Here is a 24,091-nt window from a genome sequence, read left to right as displayed (position 1 = left end):
GAACAGCAGTCAAGAAGATCAGCTTGTCATCATTAGAGTAAAAGCGTTCTAAGCTAGAAGGGTACAGTGAGGAAGAATGAAATGGAGAAACTCCGAAGTTTTCTGGAATCAACAGTGGACATGTATTTTTCTCACAACCTTCCCCCCACATGGACTTTATGTCCAGTTCCTGAAGAAACTACCCTCTCCAGCTGGATGTCCCACCAGGCTGGGGTTGACCTAGGGCTGTTCCCAGGCATCCTCACATCTGGGAGCCAGCCTGGACTTCATCTCCCCAGTGCAGATGTTCCCTGCAAGGTCTAAGCCAGCCTTTGAAAACTCGACTGGAAGAGTCTGCCCCCCAATAAACTTCTGGTGCTTCTGATCCCTCTGCACCATACCCTCAACCCCCAATGGTTACAGTGAACTTACAACCTATTGTCCAAACTTGAGATAAGAGGGATCACTACTGATAATTATGTGAGGACAATATGTGTTAACCTAGACTGGCCTATACAAACTGGTATGTATAGTCACCCAACTGATAGCATAAGAGCCATGTATGAAACTGACACCGTGAGTCAAGAGCATTGCCCAGAGAGGAATTTTAAGCCATCTCTATATAAAATAAATCTTGGACTTTGAATCAGACAGACCTGGGTTCAAATCCTGACTTATCCACTTACATTTACTTATCCTCTCTGAGCTGTAATTTCCCCATCTATAGAATATAAATAATGATAGCCATCTCATCAGAAATTTGGGATGATTTTATAACAGGATATTAAAAATTGGACTATTTATTTCTACCTAAGTTTCAGCTGAGGCTCCAAGACATTTAGGCCAACTATTCCCACCTTCCACAGTCAAATATTAGAAGGACCAAGCAGGACCTGCAAAAGAAGGGAGTGAAAATCATTTCTGCAACCTGTAGCTGAACTCCCACCTCAAAGGTCTAAAAGAGTTGAGGCCAGGAATGTCTGGTGTCAGTATGGCAGCGGGGCTCGCCTGGATAGGTGTCTCCAGAGATTGGGGTCAAAAGGGCTGGTGTGTGACACTCTTGTGAGTAATATAAGAGTGGTGAGGCAGCAGGACAGAAAGAGTATGTGTCCTGGGGCAAGGACATGAATCCCAAAAAGGGAAAGCCATTCTGGACCACTGAAAACCCTGGAGAGGACTGCCTGGAAGGTGACCTCAACGTGGGAGTTAACCTCCACATGACCAGAGGCTGGAGCATGAAACTTAAATGACTATAGGGGGCGTGAAGAGAATGCACCAACTCTGCCATTGGAGGTTAGTCAAATGTTCCCAGCAGGGCCTCTCAAGAGCCCCACAAAAACCCCCAATATAGAGAGATCCAGGCTTGGACACCTGCCCAGCCAGAAGATCACACCTGATTATGTCTCTTCTCCCTCCACTCACCACTCCCAGAGATCAGAAGCCTCCATCATGAATTATTTATTAACTCACTTGAAAATAACAATAGGAAGCACATTGACATAAATAACATTTTAATGATAACTTTAGTTTACAAAACAAAAAAATTAAGTTAGAAGAATGGCCTTTTTTTCCATTTTTGTGATTCTCCTTGATGTCTGACTAGAAGAGAGCTGGATCCCCATATCTGCTTCTGCCTTCAATCTGTTTCAATATCCACGTATGGGGCCTCTTGAAAACTCCATTGTACTCTCATGAGTGAATTAAAATGAAAAGGGTAGATCAAGTCTTAGTATTATGATGAAAATAGTGATCTCATGAGCCCTCTGTGAGGATCTCAAAGATTCCAGGGGTCCCCAGACCATACTTTGAGAATCACTGTCATAGAGTTTTCCCACTGCCTCTGACGTCCAAACTTTGAGGATTTACAAAAGAAAGAAGTGGTTGTAGGGTACTGCAGTGTAGTTTTCAAAATTCTTCAAATCTATAAATGCCAGAAAAGATGTACTCTAAGATAGACCGTTTTAGGGAAAATTGGGGAAGCCATCAGCATAGTGTGGACTAGTCTCTCAACTCACATATTTCTAGAGTACACTGGAATATGTGAGTTTCCCCAAGAGAGAGTCCATTGAGAATACTCTGATGATGTGAATGTCCTCAGTCCTCACTCTGCCCATAGGTTCAACTATTTGAGAGCCTTTTAGTGATGTCACCACAAAAGGAAATGAGCCTCCAACCTTCTGGCTAATTCAGCAGGTGGAACTCTTTTAAACTAGGTTCCTAGTCAGTATCAAAGTTAACATTTAGCAGGGAGGAGTCAGGAAAATAAAAGCATTCCAACAGCGGGGATTTAACATAGGGAATTGGTTGCATTCGTGTTGGATTTAATACGTGGAACTGATGACATTGGTATTGGAACAAAAAGTGGTGGCTGAAGTCATCAAAGATTAATCATCACAAGAAGCAGCTACTGACTCCAGGGCTCCAGAACAAAAAGGAAGACGAGGTATTAGCAGAAGCTAGAGAACGCGGTGCAGCTGGTGCTCTGACCTCAGCACAGCATGTTCTCTGACTGCCAAGACCACCTGCTACTGGGACCACTGAAGGGTGCAGAGATGAGCTGGTAGTACCAAAGGAGGCCGGAAGCTGCTGCGAGACGCTGACCTAAGCTGGAACCCAGCATATAGTTCCTCCTCTCCTCCTGCTGTTTCCCCATCGCGCTCCTACGCCGCCCCTTGGCCGGGAGACGCAGAGGAGTCTGGGAAGTGTAGTTCGCAGCCTCCACCCTGAGCAGAGAATAGAGGAATGGCCTTGGAGCCCAGAGGCACAAGCCGCTGGAACCCTTTCAGACCAAGTCTGGAATCAGTCCAAGGCAGCACTGGGTACCAGAAAGCGGGGATGTCCGAGGGGCTTGAAGAGCAGCAGAAATCATGCGGTGGCTCCAGGCTGGGTGAGTGGCGGGAAGCTGGGGGAGCTGTCAGAGGCCGGCGCTGATTACTCTGACTTGAGGCCCCGCGGAATCTGAGGCCTCGTTGGTCGTCAGCATGGCCTCGGCCATTAGAACCTCATTTCTTTACGTCCTTATTACCCTGGGACCTACCTCACCCCCGCAGGCGCCTATTGGCTACGGTTCACCAAATGCCACGTTATTCCCTCAACTGCCTTAAGGAATCCTTCCCAAAATGACCAGCAGATGGCGCAGAACCAGAAAACCGTCTTCAAAAAGGAAACCGCGTGCGACCTTTCTCTGACTTGTTGAGCAGACAGAGGTTCAGAATTTGGATTCTGTGGCACTGGCTTTGAAACTAGAGAGTAACCAATGGCCACTGGCGCCTGACCCTACCCTGTATCCCTCCGCGAAATCATGTTCCAACAAAAGGAACCATAGTGAGACCACCTATTCCAGAGTGAACATTCAACTGCTGCCTCGCTAGGGGTGTGACAGTGGTAATGCGTGTTATGAACCAAGACCCTTCAGGACCCCCCAGCGTGTTTGGTGCTGTTCCTTTGCTGCACCAAGATCATATTGACAGTAAGTACTGTAAGAAAAACAAGTATTTATTGTAGGCCATTCTGCCCCTTACAAGACCACTCAACGTTTCTTTGCCTTTGTCCCCCTGTAAAGCAAACACTCCTGCAGGTACACCACCCCATCCCAGCTGTGCCCATCTTGAAGGAGTCCACAGTCTTGGGTATCTTTCTTGCAGCTGCCCCTTCCTCTCCTGTTCATGCCATCATCTGGTAAGGCAGTGGTAAGGCAGTGTGGCACCTGAGAGGCTTGTTTACAGCTAATTAGATTAGGAGTGTATTCATCTAGAAAGATATTTGTAGTTCCATAAAGAAAGTGTGAAGAATCACCCTCGTGGTTCCGCAGAAACAAAGGGTTCTGAACCTCATTCCTTGGGGCAGAAAGATGTCTCTGCCCTCTCCCTCCTTAACCTTCGCTTCTCTCCAGGACATCCTTGGTGGTCAGGTTCAAAATGAGCTTCCTATGTCACATGAAAGACCTCAACTTAGAAAGATTTCAAAGAAAGACAAAGAGCAAATCTGAAAACACTTTCATGCTGTCTGATTTTTTTTTCGTTCAAAAGAAAGACAATCACTGCTTGAGATGTTTTGTTGAGAAAGAAAGGAAGGCAGAGAGATCATCAAGGCCAGCAATAAATGCTGCCCTCCTGCCTCTTCCCCCATCTGTTTAGAAATTATTTCCAAAATATTAAATGCTGCATTTCACTGAACCAGAATTGCATGACAGGTTGGAGATGGAGGGGATAAAGGGAGAAGCAACTCTGAAATATAATTTCCCAAATGTTTATTTTGCTAGTGAAGACTGTTGCATGTACTATTATAAAATCTTAGCACGACCCATGGCAGGCTGTTGTCTGTAGGGTGAGGAGGCGCAGATTGAATTTCCTGCTGTGTCAAGGACAAAATGAATCCTTAATCTGGCTGCAGAAAATGCACATTCACCTGAGAGTTGAGTGGCTGCAGTCTTTCAAACCTGCATGTGCTTCATCCCTCTCTTTGAAGTGGTTTTGTAGATCAGATTTGTCTACTCTCTGTTAGCCCACAGACGGTATCCAAGCTCTCACTCTGCCTCTCGCTACCCCGCCCTGCTCTGCACTCTCCAGATTTATCAGTGAGCAGAAAGCTTCCATTAAGCATAAAGGCTGCTTTTCATGGAGCATATAAAATACAGAAATTCTACCTCAGCTAATTTCATGTCAACTCCAGAAATTGTTAAGAGTTAGAGTACTTTATTATCATTTTTTAATATGAGGAAAGGCTGTTGCTTAGGAAAACTGGACAAAATTACATTTTCTGCTCCTCAAACATCTTGCAGGCTGGTAGATTAAAAATGCTAACCGGTGAAAAGAGAAGCCTCAATCCTGGTTCCTTCTCATTTATTCTGTCAGAAAAAGAGAGTTGTGTTCACCATGGTGAATTTTTTCTCCAACGGCAATCAGGCCACAAGAGACAGAATGTTCTTCTGGTCCCTTTCCCTGTTCATGAGCACAAGCCAGACGGGCTGTTGCCCAGAGTCCTGATCAATTCAATGCCCTTTTCTTCCTGCTCAAGGTGAGCATCTGGGTCTCTTACCTGCCAGCAAAGTAGGGTGCTCTTGCAAGCTCATTCTTCTGAAAACATCAGTGATCTTCGCCCTCACTGCCTTCTGCAAGAATTAAAAAGACAAACACTTTGTTATGAAAAACTACAAGAGAAAATTATTTTAAGCTCCATACTTCTGAAAGGCATTTATAATTACTCAGCCCACATGCCTGCTCTCGCAGCACATTAGATAGAGATTTCTGCATAGGGAGGCAGCGTGAGTCAGTAAACACCTGTGCAATCCAGTGTGCTGCTAAGACTGGAGTACAATCTCTTGCCCTCTGGATAATTATATCTACCACTTTGCTTCACTCTCCCTCAAGTTTCTCAGCCATAAAATGGGACTCATGGAATGAACTCATCACAGAGGAAACATTTAGAAGCCCAAATCACTTGGGATGTGGAAAGAGGAAACTTCTGGCATTTAAAAATAATTTTGGATGGTTGGAATTCATTGCTACACACCATTCATTCATTGGTTTATTCAAGTAATTCCCTCCATGCCACGCCTTGGGGGAATGAGTAAGACAGAGGTGGCCCAGCCCAGCCCTTGCCAAACACCTGGAGGTCAAGACTGGCTTCTGTATGATTTCCTGGGGATTCTACTCAAGGCAGTGGCTGGAGCGTTGGTCAGAGGTATGAGCTAAATAAATCCTAGAGGAAAATCAAAGGGAGCATTATGAGACACAAAGATTCCAGAGGAAGAAATTGAAGACAGCATCACCGAGCCAAGAATTTAAAGCCTAATTGATAAAGAACACAAAGGAAAGTAGATCAGGAAGGAGCAAAGAGGTCATGGTCTCATGTTGGTAGAATATTTGAGAGCCAGCAAGAAGGGTGGATGGGTCAGCCCTTCTTAAAAGACTGGTGATTAATCAAGCAGTGTATCAGCTCAGCTGCTCTAACAAAGAATCTCAAAATTCAGTGACTTAAGATGGAAATGTATTTTCCTCTCATATAATAATCCAGAGGGAGGTAGGCCAGGACTGATGGGACATTTAGAGCATCCTCAACAAGCAGCTTCAATCTCTAGGTCCAAGGTGGCTGCTCCCACTCTTGCCACCTCCCATCTGTATAAAATAAAAAGGGCCAAGTGAAGGCACACACATCCCTCGGGGGAACTTGACACAGAAGTGGCATACATCATGCTCTCACACACCCCATCGTCCAGAACCTAGTCACATGGCCGCGCCAGGCTGCAGGAGAGGCTGGGAAGTGCAGCCCCTGGCTAGGCAGCATGTGCCCAACTGACACCGGGGGACTTCTCCCATTAAAGAGAGAGAAATAGTTAAGAGTGGACAACTGGACCTCTAAATGTGAAGAGCAGTCTCTAACCTCAAGAAGCTTTAAGTTTAGTTGGGAAGACAGATAGGTAAACTCACAATTATAATAATAACATTAAGTAAATATTATCATGTGTTTACCAAATTCCAGGTATTGTACTCAGTATTATCTCATTTAATACTGAAGTGACCCTATTATTATGTGTATTTTAGAAAGAAATGCAGACTTAGAGAGGTTAGCTAGCTTACCCAAGATAATGCGTTTAAACATGGAGCCCAGATACAAGCTGAGTCTGTCAGACCCTACAGCAAAAGTCAGCAAACTATGGCCCTTGGGTCAAATGTGGCCCTCCACCTGTTTTTGTAAATAAAGTTTTAATGGAACACAGTATGCCCACTCATTTACACATTGTCAATGGCTGCTTCTCCAGTACAACAGCAGAACTGCATAGACACAACAGAGACCAAATGGCCTGCAAAGCCAACAAATTTACTGTCTGGCCCTTTGCAGAGAATGTTTGCCTTCTCTGCCCTCGTGCTGACATGTTAGGTGCAATTAGCTAAGCTTGCACAAGGTGTGTGGAAAGCCGGAGGAGAGCACCTCACGGGAGAAGGCCAGGGCAGTCAAGGAAGTCAGAGTGAGCTGACGTTTGACTAAGGAATAGCGATCAGTAAGGACAGTGGAGTAGGAGGAAGAGCTTGTGATAAGGCCTGGAGATGTGAGGGGCCTGCAGATGGCTGAGTGGGGTGGGAGAGGTGGGGCTATGAGAAAAGGCTGGGGCAGAGGGTGGTGCCATGTAGAGGATGTCACTGAATAGCTACAGTAGCCTAGAGAGCAGTTTTTCCCAAACCTGACCAGTCACTGCAGCCATTTAAGGCACTTATAAGAATAAGGGCTCTAGGACCCCACCACAAACCTACCCAAACAGGATCCATATTTTAAAGAAGCTCCCATGAGGTTCTGGGACACATTGCTGAAGACAGTAGGGGGAGAGAGAGGAGGCAGGGACCCTGGCCAGAGGCTGCGGCAGTCACCCAAGGCCATCGTCTGTGCAAGTTGCAAGAATTGATGTAGTGAGGTTTTATGACAGCTTCTTGGTAGAAGATGAAAGAGGGGAGAGGAAGAAAATGAGATTATTTTTCCTGAGCGAGATAATGGGGAGGGAAAGCCCAGTTCAGGCCTGGTCATTAGGTGCCCCTGTGACGGCTGCCCCTGTTCTCACGTCTGTAGCTTGACTGTGGACTTTCAGCTTCTTCAAGTCTAACGCTGGATAATACCCCTCAAAAAAGGAAAACTACCCCAACCCTGGACAAATGGCAGCCTGGCTGCTTCAGAAATGACCCAACTTTCACAAAATCAAATGAAGGTGCCCAAAGAGTGGACATCTATGATATATACCCCTGGTTGCCTGACTCAGGCCCTTAGAGAAGTTATTTTTTCTGTTTGTGAAAGAATTTGTTTCACTGGCCCCATGAAAGAATTGACCTGTGATTATCTTTGTGTAAGAGCAAGACATTTTAAACTCTTATTTTCTTACTTTTATGAATTTGGATACAGTTCTCCGATCACTGTGGAAATAATGATAGAGAGAATTGAATTCCGTAGGAAAAGTCTCACTGCACAAGGCGTTTTCGTTTGGTACGGGGCAGTTAGATAAACGCATCCCTTGACTCACTCATTGAATAAATAAATCATTTGGTGAGAGCTTAGATAATAAATAATAGACAAGGGGAAAGGAAGAGACTAAAAGGAGCTGACAAGGTAAAAAAAAATAAAAGTAAAAAGAGCTATATTCAGGCCAAATGATGAAAGATTGTTGCCTGCTATTCTGTTCTCTTTATATTTAGTGGTCATATTTTGCTAGAATTCTTTATTTGACTACTTCTTCACCACCCCATAAGTTTTTGGATGGCATAGGGTCAAAGATGAAATGCTGTACCTTTTCCCTGAAAATTACTTATTTAGCTCAAGCTTAAGTTTAAATGTGCATCGAATGGGCGTCAGCCAAGGAGCTGAGCAGTTATTGTTACTGGGCTGCTTGTACATAGTATGTTTTAAGCTGCTGAATTTGGGGGTAATTTCTTACATAGCAATAGATAACTGGCATACTTGCTGTTTGAGGTCTTGTTTCGGGGGGAGTTTGTTGGTCTTCCTTGTACATAATATGATGAAGTTGGCCTTGGGGTTTTGAAAATGACATTGCCAATGCTTAAACTCTTTTTCCCCTGCCCTTCTTTGCCTGGCTCCCTCTTACTAACTTTACAGGACCACATTGGATAACATTTCTTTCAAAATTCCTTACCTGAACCCCCATATGTGGGAGAGGTGTCCTTTCTCTTACCCTGGACTTCCCTGTCAATACCACTAACAGGTAACTTTCATTGAGCACTTACAACTCTAAACTTTAGACGTGGATTATCTTTTTTAATCCTCTCAACCACCCAATGAGATAGGGGCTGTAATGAGTCCATTTTATAGATTTAAAAAACTGAGACACAGAAGAGTTAAGGAAAGTCTTCAAGGTCACCCAGCTGGGAAGCGTGTGTTTTCTGTGTCCTGCTAGACTGTGAAAGTCCTTCCACAAAGAAGCAACTCACTATACAATAGTACGATGACCAACAGAGTGCCCAGCACAGGCTGGCACTTGATGTGTTTCTTTCTCTCTCTCTTTCTCTCTCTGTCTCTTTCTCTTTCTCTCTTTCTGTCTCTCCTTGTCTCTCTGTCTCTCTGTTTCTCTGTCTCTGTGTGTGTGTTTGTGTGTTTAATGAATTATAGGACCACAGAGACTTCAATAGGAGCCTCATCCCACTGCACATGGGACTCTAAAGTTCACTAATGAAACTCAGACTTAAATTACACTCTTGAAGTTGTATATATCAAAGCATAAGCTTGTGCAAACAGCACTGCCTGATTTGGTTAAGCCTGAGATTACAGAGGCAGAAACTACATGGTACATTCTCTCCCCATTCTCCCGGAACTTCATCTGCGAGGCCCTACTGGAAGATGAACCTCCAGATCAGCAGTGTGCGTTGTTCTCTGTGGCTGCCTTTCCCCAGCATATGTCTGCCAGAACAGGCCCTGGGAATATGTGAGGGGGGTGTGGACAGAGATGTCTGTGTAGGGTCACAGATTGTTTCAGTAGTTATCCCAAAAATACTCATTTTGCACTCTTCATAAATTATGCATGGCTTCCATATAAGAGAAACAGAGGAGAAAAAGATAGTGGCAACTCCTGGGTTATCTGTGGATTTCTGAACTTTTTACCTAAAGCTGTGTCTGAGAGACCATTTTCTCAGCAGGTAACCAGGAAGCCTCATTTTCAATGACTGGCAAACCCAGCTTAGCCAATTTTGTGAGACTTAGAAGCTTCAGGGAAAAGCAAGGACCAGATACAAATGGGCTATTAAAAGCTGAGGTTCTTGAGAATCTCTGCCTGCTCCAAGCCTCTCCCTTCCTAGTTCCACGAGACCCTGTGTTCAAATCCCAGAGCCATTGTTTACCAGCTCTGTGACCTTGGCAAGTTGTCCAAACTCCCTCTGAGTTCTGTTCACCATGGTTTTCCTGGGCCCCACACTGTCCAAGGCAAGGGGTTCTTCCACCAAGAGAAAATACGTAAACCTCCCCAGACCAGAACCATTGACAGTATGTGCCATCATAAAAGGGGCTTTTTCAATATCCATCATTAGGTTGAGGCGTGCTCATATATGTACTGCTGTTCGTCTGAGGCCTGGGTATTTGTTCTTTTTTAAGAGTAATATCCACATCTGATATATGGTAGTTGCTCAGAAAGTGTTTGTGAAAGGGAGTGAGGAAGGAAGAGAGGGAGAGAGTCTAATTCTTGCCTCACAGAGCTGTTCAATGAAGTTAAACAATTTGTGTAAGTTTTCTGTCCCAGTGCCTGGCACATAAAGGGAACTCAATATTAGTTCGCACCCTCCTCTGCCTTAAAATGCAAAAGTTTCTGGGAACAACCACATTCAAGCATCACGAATGGATATACATTCATTTATAGGATTTATTCACATATCAAAGCCTAAAGGAATGGGACCAGAGCAAGAAAGTTTGTGCAAGGGACAAGGAGGGCTCTTAAAGTTTCATAATTTGGTATTCCTACGAGAAAAAGCGCTCAGGTAGTAGGGGTGGGGATTGAGACACAGGGTGGCTGGAGAAGGCAGGAGGCAGTCTGGTGGCACTGTGGGATTGAAAGGCCTAAAGCAAGAGGAAAGCCTCACCTAAACCACCTGCAAAACAGGTGAAGCACTGGCAGGACAACAGGACTGGGAGACCCGTGGTCCCAAGCCTAAACTGATAGTCATTGTCTCCGATTTCCAGGCCTTGAGACTCTTGCTTCATTAACAAAAAACAATATAAGAGCTATTTTCTTCTTTGGGTAAAACAACAAAACCTATCTGCCTTGAGAGTTTTTCTTGGGAAATAAATAAAAACGACATTTAACTGTTGATGATATTTTTCATGTCTTTTTCCAACAACAGTTAGCTGCAGATTCCTCCAAGTGACTTAGTACTATTTGAAAATAATCAATTTAGGTCTAACCCAGTTAAAAGTATTAGAAAAGGGAATACACCATGCCAACTGTCCACAGCATTGCTGGTTTGGGAGGGCTCAAACATAAACAGTGAAATAAAGGCACCAAGAATATTCCCTCTGTCATTGGAAGTCTGGCAGAACCAGAAGAATGTGTCATCGATGCCATTACTCTCTTTCTCTCACTTAAGATGGCTTTAAGAAACTCAAATATAAGTTTCTTGTTGAAGGTAGGGCTTAAAATATTCCAAATTAATATTACTAAATACTTACTAAAAATGAGGACCACTGGGCTTTCTCAATGCATGGAAATATACAATACACAATGTTAAATTAAAATATTACATGAGACTATACATTTGCCAATTATGACATAAAAACACATTTATAGTATTGATAAAATCAGGAGAAAATTTGAAGCAATGCAATATTTGACTTAATACTCATTGACTTTCTGATGCTCTCTACAAATTTGGAAAATTTTTCTTGGTAAATATTAAGTCTTTCCACATATGTACATTTAAGGTACATTTAAGATTAGTTTCCTGAGAATATAAATGCTCAAGAGGAGGAAGCAGGAGTTGATGAGGGAGACCTTAATTTGCATTTTTCCTGCCTTAAATGCCTGAAATATCTTGGGTATAATGTTGTGTGAATAAGGCTTTTAGTGTTTAATGTGATGTGACTTAAACATTCTCTTTTTGCTAGGGTCTATAAAACATTTGCTATTAATGGCTGTTACTTCTCATTTTTATCTACCAAATTTACTAAGGAAGAAAAAATATGTCAAGGCTTCCAGTTGTCTGCTCAAATCTTTTCTCTGATCTGGCAATAAACTTCACTCCTCTTAAACCTGGGACAATCTACTTAGAAAGGGACACTAGGTGATCTGTCCTAAATATGATGCTTTACATAGTGTGGGGCTTCTACTTGTCAACCTGCTTTTGTCACTGTCTTTTGGTCTTCCTAACAGTCCTGTTGAAGTAGATAGGGTAATATTCCACAGCTGTCAGAGGTACTCAAACTGAGACACTCGTAAAGCTACATCTTCCCTGATTTTGCACAGCTAAGAGTAGTAAAACCTCACCGTAACGCCGTAAGTGAAGTCTAAAACATTTAACCAGGAAAACACAGATTTGCATTGTTTCAAGGTTAATCAAATAAACAGGATGAACCCATGCAGCTGACCTTCCTGGGACTTCCAGGCCTCCAGCTGCGGGATACAGACCCACCCTGGTCCCAGCTGTGATTCAGCACCAGCCGCTGTCCACTCCAGCTGATGGGGATGATTCCAGGGCTGGTTGGGGCTTCTTGGAGAGTCCAGAATTCTCCTAGGTAGCTGAGACCCATTTCTTTAGGTTGATCCAGAGATACTGAGCTAGGAGGACACTGGGACATGGAGATCCTACTTCCTAAGACAGAGTTGCAGGCCATTTCCTCACCAGTCCTACCTCTCCCTCAACATCTCCTCTTCCCCCATCTGGGAGATACGAATTTTATCACCCACCCCTGATTGAGAGTGGGGGCTGGATGGAGTATAGAATCCATCTCTAATGTGTCATATCCAAACCATGGAGTTTTACTGTATTTGTAGAGCCACGGGTAAAAGTCAGATCTCCTGATTCCTAGAGCAAAACCTTTTCCCTACTTTGCTGGCAACTTCAGAATGACCATCCCTTCCATATTATTCCAGACTGCAGCGAGTATCAGACACACCTCCTATGCCAGCAGAGTTCTTGTCTAACTCCTTCCTGTGAAAGGGAAGGCAGGCGCATCCAGAGTCCCATACCCACTTTCCCAAATCTGGGGTTATCATTGTGCAGATGACTGAGAAAAAGGTGAGAGAGTGGTGTGGGGGAGTACTGTATCATTCTTTTAACTTTTAACATGCTTTACAGGTTGCTAACTGACTTAACAGAGCTCATAAATTCTGCCTACATCTCACAAGCCACTTGCTTACTCACTATCTCGACTTAGCACTTCTTATGAGTTTCATCATTCTATTTGTCTTTCTTGTCTTCTCTAGAAGAATTGAATGTTCTCAAATCCTACAGCAAACACTCATTATCAACAGAAAGACCTAGGGGAAAAAAATAAGATAAAAAAAAAAACAGAGAAGATGTTTGATTTTTAATGGCAGGAGAAATAGAAACCAAAACAGAGGGTAGCTGAGTCACAGTAATGGTGGAACTTTGAGCAGAAAGTAGTGGGTGCCTCCTGCTAAGCGGTGAGGAAGTACCAGTCACTAGAACTGAAGGGTCCTCTGAGACTTATTGGGAACCTCCTTTCCATGGGTTTGTTTCTGCTCCTTTGTATTAATTGTAAATCATTATTAATACAGATGTATCCCAAGAAGCCATCCTCCCCGACAACCCTCCTTCCACTTCCAGCCCCCACTGTGCTGGAAATCACACTTGGGATAAGAATAAGGATGAAGATTTTGGGATTGGCTTGTGGAAGAAGGAGGTGATTGAGAAAAGGGGAGTGGAGGAAACTCACCGAGCCGTGGAAAATAGTACCAGGCACCAGGGGATAAGTGCTATGTGTGAGCATATTTGTTTGTGATATGACTTCTTTTGAGGAGTAAATCAACATAGTAGAAGGGTTCATATCTTGACTCCCTGAATAATAAGAACTACAAGTAATTGTCCAGTTCAGGCCTTGTCATACATTCCTAGGGCTGCCATAACAAAGTACCACAAACTGCGTGGCTTAAAACAACAGAAATTTGTTGCCTCACAATTCTGGAAGCTACAAGTTCGAGTTCAAGAGGTGGGCAGAATGGTTCCCCCTGAGGGGTCTCAGAGGAAATCTGTTCCATGCCTTCCAGCTTCTGGTGACCACTGGCAATCCTTGGTGTTCCTTGGCTTGTAGAAGCCTCACTCCGATCTCTACCTTCTTTATCACTTGACCCTCCGCCTCTGTCTGTGTTTCTGTGCCTCTCTTTCCTCTTCTAAGGACCCCGGTCATATTGGCTTAGGCACCCCCTCTACTCCAGTGCGACATCATCTTAACTAATTACATCTGCATGTTCTGAGGTGCTGAGAGTTAGGCCTTCAGCATATCTTTTTGAGTACACAATTCAACCAATAACAGTCCACAACTGAGAAATGTAAATTTTATTTTATTTATTTTGAGTCCTCACTCTCTATCATTCTGACAGTAGGAAAAGTACTTGAGTTTTGACTTTTTCCGAGTTTAGAGAATCCTGGCAGATTCCACTATATGTACATGACTCAGTGTTACCAGTGGGTGTCTCTCAATAATTCTCCCTTGAGTGGAGGTGATAGAGGACTTTCATGTCTATACTGTAAATCACTATACTGTTTGAATTTTTGTAACAAACATGGGCGACTTTGTAGTCAGAGGAAACAATAAAGATACATTGTCAAGTGGTTAGTGAGAGAAAGGTGTGGCTTTTCCTTCCCTGGCAGGCTCCAGCTTCAGATTCTCTTTAGGAGGCAGGCTGGGGATCATCACGGGGGAGGAAGTGAGCAGGGAACAAGGCCATACGCCATTTGAAAACTCGTATTCAATGCGACAATTGCTTTGATGTGATCTATCTTTAGACATTACCTTTAATTAATTTATTTATTTTAAAATAACATTAAAGGAGGACTCGAGGTTTTCATGTTCATCCAAAGGGGCCAGGGGTTGTCAGTGTTGAGAAACACAGGGGCACATGGAGGAGATCACACTCTGCACCTGAGATAAACTGCTTCCTGCAGCCAGGCTTTGAGGTTCCCTGTCAGCCAAGGCAAAAAGGGAACATTGGCTTTCAGAGTTTTTATCCAAATGGGGATTCCCAGGTAAAATACAGGACAGCCAGTTAAATATGAATTTCAGATAAACAATGAATAGTTTTTAGTGTTAAGTGTGTTCCAAACATTGTATGAGACATACTTAAACTAAAAATTATTCCTTGTTTACCTGAAATTCAATTCTTTTCATATTTATTTTTTAACTGTGGTAAAATACACATAACATAAAATTTACCACCCTACCCATTTTTAAATGTACAGTTCAGTAGCACTAAGTATATTCACATTGTTGTGCAACCAATCTCCAGAAGTTTTTCATCTTGCAAAACTGAAACTCTACACCCATTAAACAGCAATTCCTTGTTCTCCCCTCCCCCCAGCCCCTGGCAACCACCTTCTTATTTTCTGTTTCTATGAGTTTGTCAACACTACTCATTTAAGTGAAATCATCCAGTATTTTTCTTTTTTGTGACTGGCTTATTTCACTTAGCATGATGTCCTTTATCCATGTTGTAGCATGTATCATGATTTCCTTCCTTTTTAAGGCTGAATAATATTCTATTGTATGTATATACCACATTTTGTTTATTGAAACTCAAATTTATCAAGGCATCCTTTATTTTTATTTGCTAAATCTGGCAATCTTATTCCAAACACATTAGTCTAGATAAGCTTTATCTAGAAATTAGACCAAAGGAAGGGTTTATCCCAGAGGTCATTTATAAAAGGAGCGATAAGGGTACGTAAGTCGCAACATTTTTCTTTTGTGATTTGGCACAAGCCATAGAAATGCAGTTCAGATGAATCCTAATTTTGTTAACACTTCGCGTCAGCAGTTCTTGAACCAGAGTGTGTGCAAGAGTTTCAGGGGGTCTGTGAACCCCTTGAAATCATAGGCCATATTTGAGTATACATGCATTATTGTGAGGAAAGAAAATATAATTAGATTTTTAAAGGTGCCTGAGACCGCTAAGGAGGTCAGGATGCACCATGTTATTGACTAAGGGCACAGCTTTGAACTTAGGGAAGGCATTTCAAGCAATTGATTTTGTGAATACCTAAACTAAAATATGGAGAAAATCGCAGTGAATTTGAAAGACTGGAAAGCTTACCCATCTACTGAAGCGTCCCTTTCAAATGAGGAATGAGTATGAGCTGTCATGCTTTTTGCGTCTTTCACAGAAGCTGAATGGAAGCCAGTTCATGAGTGCTGCTGATCTTTGTGAATTTTCTGACAAGGGTGAAAGCTAAGAGGGCTATGCTTTAAATGCCAAAGGCGTTTTAAGAGAGAGATTAAGAAAGAGAATGAGAGAGACAGACAGAGAACAATACCTAGGCAAAGGATGATCTTACCTCATGTAGAAAACAAATGACAATTTTGATAAATAGCACTTTATTTTTTCTTTAGAAATCCTTCGTTAATTTACCAACAGCTATTACGGATGAGCTCAACTGGCCCCAACTCTCTGGCATTACTGGATTCCTGAACTCCACTAGTGGGTATGTATGTTTGCACATCCTCAAACATTTCAATATTTCTCTGTAAGAAAAGAACAGGAGATGGGGCTTGCTCCAAAGACATTGAAATGAGAATTGTTAGGAATTGCTTAGAGAACATGAGTAACATACAGCAAACTCACTACTAACACAGAGTCCATGATGCAGTGGGATATAATGCAAACTGTATTTTATCAGTGCTGCCAGGGAGGGAGTATTCTTGCTGCAGGGCCCCTAGAGTTGACCTCTGATAGAAAATACTCAAACACATCACTGAATTTTTCTGATTCAAGGGACGAAGAAATTTAGTAATTGTTTACTCTCAGAAAGTAATATTTACAAAGGTAATGGCTAAAATTAATTGCCAAGTCTCAAGGTCCTGGAATCATTCTGGCTTTAATGCTGTGGATTTGAAGGCAGAGACAATGCGTGGCGCATCTGAGTGACATACAAACGTAATTTGCTGTGTGTGATTGGGTGTTGGCTCAGGGCTTGGGAACAGCCATTTCTAGTTTTAGCACCTCATATTTGTAATTTATTCAAGGACATTGCATACCATGAATAATTTATTTGATTATCTTCTTTACTCGTTCATTTAAAAAATACTTATTGAATCTTACCACCTAATCAGGTAAAGTTGCTATAGATGCTATAGATTTAAAGGTACATAAGGCTTGTCCCATCTCTGCAGTCAGTTACAATCAAGTAAGGCAGATGAGACAAATGTACAAATAATGATAATATAAGATAGATGTGCCAGAAGACAACTCTCAACCCAGAACTGCAGAGTTCATTGGAGGAAGAATTCATGGAGATGGTCAATAGCCACCTCCTTTTGGGGTGTTAGGCGAGGGGCCCAAACTCTAAAGGATTTAGGAGATTGGGGTGATTAAAGAGGTAGAGAAGAAGCTTGGAAGATAACCAACCTTCAGGAAATCATACTCATGTTTATGCAGGAATCATTTGTGAATATAAGGAGATGCGTTTTCAAGTTCAGGTGTAGATTTTCAAGTTTAATCATGTGAAAAATATTAAGCTCATCCTGTCATTAGTAAAACAATACTAACAGTGTCAATAACAGAGATAGTGACAGGTCACCTTCAAGAGGCATTCTCTATATGCCAAGCACAGCACCCAGTGTTATATGTGCAGATTTTCTCATTTCATCTCCTTGCAAGGTAGGTGGTATTATTTTCTGCATTTCACGGTTGAGGAATCTAAGGGTTAATTAGATAGTTAAGAAACTTGAGTAAGGTCACACATTAATAAGAAGTGGTGGCATCTGTCATCATGGAACCTTGTGTCATATTGCACCAGAGAGTAATTTGGTAAACAAGGGCCCTCCTAGACCACAACTCCCAATGCGTATATGCTGTTTTTATTCCACCTGGCTCTACCTGGAACATGGCTCCATTTAGCCATTGTCCCTTTGTTTGAGAGTATAACTATGCGATGGGGAAATGACTAAGAACCAATGAAGCCCTCCCCGTGTGGAGATGTGGCATGTATTGTTTCAGATGTCGATCATGTGCCTAGTATTCTTTCCTATGGTCCCCAAACTCCCAGCAGTCAGGGGCCCTTTGAGTCCCCTCCTCAGCCCCTCTTTCCTCAGCTGCAGTTGCTATTGCCTTTGTCACCTGGAACATGTCCAGAGATAGCCTGGCTAAAGCAGCTTTCCAGAAGAGTCTTGTTTATCTCCCCCCTGTCAACATTGGAATTGAGAAAATAATATTTAGGTGCCCTCCACCCAGTCCAGCTATCTAAGTATAAAAATACCTGGAAATTTCTCTCAATCCAGGCTTTTATGACAATAACAAAAAGAATTAGTTATGAACACAAAGTGGACACAGTTTACTGTTTTAATGGAAGCTTAAATTTACAGATGAATCCTATAAAACTCAGCCACCTTTCTACCTAAAGCCTCATTAAGTTGCCTTAGAGAAAAGACCATTCTGATGTTTAAAATGAATTGCCAAATAGTTTAAATCTTCACTGGAGTCACACAAAGAAAGAAAGAGGAATCCATCCAGCAGGCCCAGATAAACTGGTGAAAACTTGCTTCCTCATCTCTTTCCACTTACAGCTGACACTCACCAATAATTGTCCCACATCTCCTAAATCGAAAACTAGAGTCTCCCAAGAACTCCACCCCAGTTTAGCTCCTGCTCCCAAGCAGACTCTGTTCACTTGTTTTTAGGTTTTTTTTGGTGGGTATAAGGGCAAGCCAGTGTCCCTCCTCCTTTCTGCATCTGTTCTGTCCTCAGATCAGGGGGTTACTCTCTCATCAATGTGAAATCTCACCAGCCCTCCAATCCTATAGACGTTTCCACCCATCATCCTATGAGAGCCCAGCAGGCAGGCAGATCTGCCTTAGAAGAAACGCAGTGGGCTGAGAGGAAAAGGAAAAGTTGGGAGTCTTCAGACACAAGTGGTTTATAATTCTTATAAGGGCTATGCAGAGAGATTCTGACATAAGGATCTATGATCTCTGTCTAAGGAGGTGCGCACTGCAGCTGGCCGTTCACCTCCCCTGCACGGGCTTCTCTCTCTATACATCTGGTTTCCTCTCTCAGAGTGCTCTTGTTGCCACCTGTTTCTGTGTGTGGGGCCTGTGTTCTCTGCCACTCAGCTGGAATGGGAAGAAAATATTCAACTCCTTTTGACAGAAAGAGAAATTCTCTGTCTGGAATCTGAGTTGCAATGGATCCCCCCATTAAGCAGGAACGTAGCAGCACGACACTCCTTGTGTGTCACTATTTAGTATGTTCCTCATAGCAGTAGCTCCTGTTAAACTGTCTCATATACTTTCACGTAAACTATACCTGCAGATAATCTATGCTACGCCAATCTCCTCCTTAAAGGCATAGAGAGTTATAAAGTGTGTAAAAGATGATTAAAGAGAGATTAGCATATGATGGAGGTCCTTTTCTGGTGGAGTCAGGAAAAAGAAAAGAATATTGACCTAGAAGGAGCATTTATGCAAGATATGGGCAGCTTCCACAGGCATTTTGAGCAAATGTCACTTTGAGTCCAAATGCTTATCAAGATGGGCTGGAATTTATGAATTTCTCCATTCAACTGAATCTCTAGAATGTGCTTCTTATTATCTGTGACCAGCCTCAAGCTTTGGGTATTAACAGTGTTCCTCAGAAAATCTACCTCTGAAAGCAAAAAGATGCAGTTTGGGAAAGAAGATGGTTGCTTTCCTCTCCTTCTTCCATTATATACTTCACTCCCTCAAAATCTAGTATCTCCTCTGTGAAATGGATGGAACTCTAACTGAAATTATGTGCGTGCATTACAAGACAAACATAACCCCTTAGTTTTAAGAATCTTTGCGTCTTTCAGTTGAGTTGACATTAACAAAATCTGTTCTCTTGACTCTCGGGCTCCAGAAAATTCAAAAGGCAGTATCTCTTAAAACTCAGACAGCAATTGAGTGGGTCAAAGGCAAAAAGAAAAAAACCTCCATGAGGTTGGTAGCTTAGGGGCTGGGAGCCTGGCCATAGGGAGAACTATACCTGAACGTGGGAGGAAAAAAGTATTTTTAAAAGATTAAAAATAGCACTTCGTGTTCAGATCACCTTCAAAACAATTTAATGGAACAGGAAAATCCTATTTAAGTTTAAAAAGCCAAGGCCCAGTAACACATGTAGAGGAATGGGAAACAATACCAAAACTTCAGGAAGGAAGGACTTCTTGTTTAAAAGCAATATCTAAAATTTGAGCGCCCCATGAGTCAGTGTGGTGGAGTAGGAGACTGTGTTTGCAGGTAGAAGGGTCCTGGTTCTCTGCAACCCGCAGTGGAACATTTAGCATCCCTGGACCTCATTTATATGATGGAGTTGAGTGGCTCCAGGCGATCTCTGAAGTTCTCTCCAATGTTCAAGTTTAGTGGTTGTAGGGAGACATGATGTTAAGTCCACATCCACATTATGATGCTACTTGATTTAGAAGCATAGGAGGAAACTGTTGGGGAGAGATGCCCCTGCTTCTCCCCACCAAATATGCTTTTCTCCACCCCTTAACTAGCTGTGTCTTGAGATAAGACATGGCTAATTTTATGGGTCAGATCCTGAAACGTTCTAGGAACCATGGTTCACCAGGGCCAGAGTTACAGTGCAATAAAGGTCAAGCTCGTGCATAGTAAGCCCCGCATTGTGTGATATGGGTGCTTGACAAGCTATCCATTAAAATGGTACGCTGGTATTGTCCTCTATGTGTTACTGCTTCCTCCAAGAAAACCCCAGAGAGGGAAACAGGTGACTCCAAATCCTTAACAAAAATCACCACCTGAACCCAACCGCATCTTACCTGAGCCTTTATGGTTGTCATCCCCTTCTTCTTAAAGGGGAGCCAGGAGTCGGTCCAGTCAATGGAGTTCTGCAGGCTGGGGCTAAATAATAGAGAGCTTCTTCAAGGCTCGGGGGCTGGGAGGAAAAACAGGGCAGCAATTATAGCTTTTAAAAAAAGTAAGTAACGGGGCCAGCCCCGTGGCCGAGTGGTTAAGTTCGCACGCTCCGCTGCAGCGGCCCAGGGTTCAGATCCTGGGCACGGACATGGCACTGCTCGTCAGGTCACATTGAGGCGGCATCCCACGTGCCACAACTAGAATGACCCTCACCTAAGATATACAACTATGTTGTGGGGGGTTTGGGGCGATAAAGCAGGAAAAAAAAAAAAAGATTGGCAACAGTTGTTAGCTCAGGTGCCAATCTTTACAAAAAAAAGTAAGTAAGAAGCTGAAGTTAGCCACAAAAGATAATGAAAGCCAAAAGACCCAAAAGCAATTATCAAAGTTACCATATCAAGCTGGAGAGAGAAGAGTGAGATGAGGTCAACATAAGTGGGCACAAACTGGATGGAATTTTCTGGAGTAAATGTTGCTCCCTGTGCCTCTGGCTTAAATTTGCTATATTGGGCCAGAGATGTAGCAAACCCTTAGAAACGAATAGATAAAGCCATTGTTACAAGAGGCACAGTCATGCTATTCAAGGACATTTAAACACACGTCTTTGTTTGGTGAGAAGTGTCCTAGAATCAAAGGTTGAAAGGTTATCTATCCTCTCCCACCCAATAGACATTATAAGAGAGAACAATTTTGCAAAGCAGTGTATAACTCCAAACCGTGTCACCTGGGGCATTAAAACAGAAAATTAGAGAGAAGGGCTTTGCAGCTAAGATTTGCTAACCTAATTTCATGTTTAAAAAAAAGATATGTAAGTTCTAAACACTAATGGGCTTAATAACCTTATTAAATCCATTATTCAAAAATTACATGTGATATAATTGCAAATGATTAGCCATCTTATAATTATACTTTGCAAAGCAAATAATTATCCAGAGAACTGGTCACTTGAAGTTGGATGAGACTGACTGGAAATGTAGCCCCTAGCGCCACTTCTCCAAGGGGGGGTCCATGGGTCCCTGAGGGGTTGGAGAGTCTCTAAGATGCCTTACAGGGGTCCACAGGGTAAAAACTATTTTCACAACAATGCTAAAACAGGACTTGCTTTTGCACCATGTAGCCATTTGTACTAATTTGTGCAAAAGCAATGGTGGGTAAAACTGCTGCCATTTGAGCATGAATCAAAGGAGTGGCGCCAAACTATATTGGCAGTCACTGTAGTCTTCACCTCCACACACTCCTGGCTTTCAAAAAAGGGGAAATATCTTCTCTTTAAAATGTTGCCGGGAGCCGGCCCTGTGGCTGAGTGGTTAAGTTCGAGCGCTCCGCTTCTGCGGCCCAGGGTTTTGCTGGTTCGGATCCTAGGTGTGGACATGGCACCGCTCATCAGGCCATGCTGAGGCAGCGTCCCACAAAGCACAACCAGGAGAACCACAACTACAGTATACAACTATGTACTGGGGGGCTTTGGGGAGAAGAAGGGAAAAACAAAGTTTGGCAACAGATGTTAGCTTAGGTGCCGATCTTTAAAAAAAAAAATGTTGCCTATGAAGCAGAAAAGTTATTAATTGTATTAAATTAAATACATGATTTTTAAATAATTTCATCTGATGAAATGGGAAGTATGCATAAAGCACTTTTGCTGCATAACAAGATATGATGGTTGCCCTTGGGTGAGTGAGTTGAGAGCTAAATTAGTCAGTTTTTCATGGAACATCATTTTTATTGAAAAAGACTGGAAACAAACTATGGTCATTCAGAATTGGATATATGGCAGATATTTTATCTAAAATGAGTGAAGGGAGCTTGCTCTTTCAAAGAAAACAATAGCATTGCTTGGTAATCATAAAATTTGAGATTTCAAAGAAAAATTTAAATTTTGGAAAACTTATATCTTCTACTATAAATTTGACAGCTTCCTAATATTCAAAGACATTTCTAATGAGATACGTGGTACTAGCAACAAATATGTTTTTTTAATGTTGTATTATAAAATGTATCTACATGTGGAATATCTGCATAACTCATTGAACCGATATTTCCTAAGTGACCAGTGTATGATATATAAAATCATACCTGGGTAAAAGATCCATTCAAAGGACAAGATAGACCAATGCATTTTAATGTAAGAGGTGTAAAAATTTCATTGATATAATTTCAGAATCCACAATGCAGCTAATCAATCTTTAAGAAACTACCACTTGTCATGTTTTGGTATAGAATCTAAGAAGGCTATCTGAAGTTATCTAAAAAGGATATTAAAATGCTACTTCCTTTTCCAACTACACGTATGTTTAAGACCAGATTTTCTTCATATACTTCCACCAAAACAACATATCACAACACACTGAATGCAGAAGCAGAGACGAGAACCAAGCTGTCTTCTATTAAGCCAGAAATTAAAGAGATTTGCAAAATGATAAAAGGATGCCAATTTTCTCACTAATTGAGGTGTTGGAAAAAATATATATTTTTCATAAAAAATGTTATTTATGTTAACATGTAATGCGTTTATTATCTTGAATTAATAATTAAATGTTCTTTCAAATTTCTAAGTTTTAATTTCTAATATATAAATATTGACAGCTATAACTCACATAAACACAGGCTCTCTGAGTTCCTCAGTAATTTTAAGAGTGTAAAGCAGTCCTGAGAGCAAAAAATTGAGAATTTTTCTTCCAGAGAGTGAGTGTGACAAAGAAATTTGGCTGAGGACAGACGCAGGGGGATGCCAACATTTAGAGGTTTGGAAAGAGAAGACAGAGAAGGAACAGCCCTCAAAGGAGGGAGAAAACTGGAAGGATTTAGCATCCTGGAGGCCAAGTGAAGAAAGTGTTTCCAGAGGAGAAGTGACCAGCAGCCAAATGCTGCTAGAGGCACAGAAGTTGAGAGCTGAGAAAGACCAGTTGGTGTGCAGGGCAGTGATCATGGGGACACTTTGACCAGAAACGTTTCAGTGGGGTGGAGATGGAAGCTGGGTTGGAGAGCATAGTTTCAGGAGGTGATGAAGTAAATGCAGGTGAGCATAAACAACTCCTTTAACAAGTTTTACTATTAAAGGCAGCAGAGAAATGGGGTGGATAGCTGGTGCGGAACAAAGATCAGGGAGACATTGTTTTGTTTGGGGTTTTTTTTTGAGGAAGATTAGCCCTGAGCTAGCATCTGCTGCCAATCCTCCTCTTTTTGCTGAGGAAGACTGGCCCTGAGCTAACATCCATGCCTATCTTCCTCTACCTTATATGTGGGATGCCTACCCCAGCATGGTGTGCCAAGCGGTGCCATGTCTGCACCCGGGATCCAAACTGGGGAACCCCGGGCCGCCAAAGTGGAACATGCACACTTAACTGCTGAGCCAGCAGGCCGCCCCAGGGAGACAGTTTTAGATGAGAAATCCTACAGTATGCTTGTAGTGATAGGAAGATCCCAAAGAGAGAGAAAGGTGGATGAAAGAAGGAAGAAGATCTTAGAGAAGGCGAGGAGTGGAATGCAGGTGCTTGGAGGCAGTGCCCTTGGGCAGGAAGGACCATCTGTAGATACTGTGGCTCTGAGCCAAAGGACTCTTCCTGCCATG

The 24,091-nt window shown here is 42.5% G+C and overlaps 1 protein-coding gene across 1 annotated transcript in view; it reads left to right on the top strand.

Moving 5' to 3' along the window:
* Nucleotides 1-24,091, top strand: part of AOAH (acyloxyacyl hydrolase) — a 180,808-nt gene that overhangs the window by 91,700 nt on the left and 65,017 nt on the right. Inside the window, exon 12 of the mRNA XM_001501241.5 lies at nt 16,024-16,115. Coding sequence (XP_001501291.1) covers nt 16,024-16,115 — 92 coding nt within the window. The remainder of the gene's footprint in view (nt 1-16,023; nt 16,116-24,091) is intronic.

This window comes from Equus caballus, chromosome 4, assembly GCF_041296265.1.
Source record: "Equus caballus isolate H_3958 breed thoroughbred chromosome 4, TB-T2T, whole genome shotgun sequence".
Classification (NCBI taxonomy): domain Eukaryota; kingdom Metazoa; phylum Chordata; class Mammalia; order Perissodactyla; family Equidae; genus Equus; species Equus caballus.
This window is presented reverse-complemented; position numbering and strand designations above follow the sequence as displayed.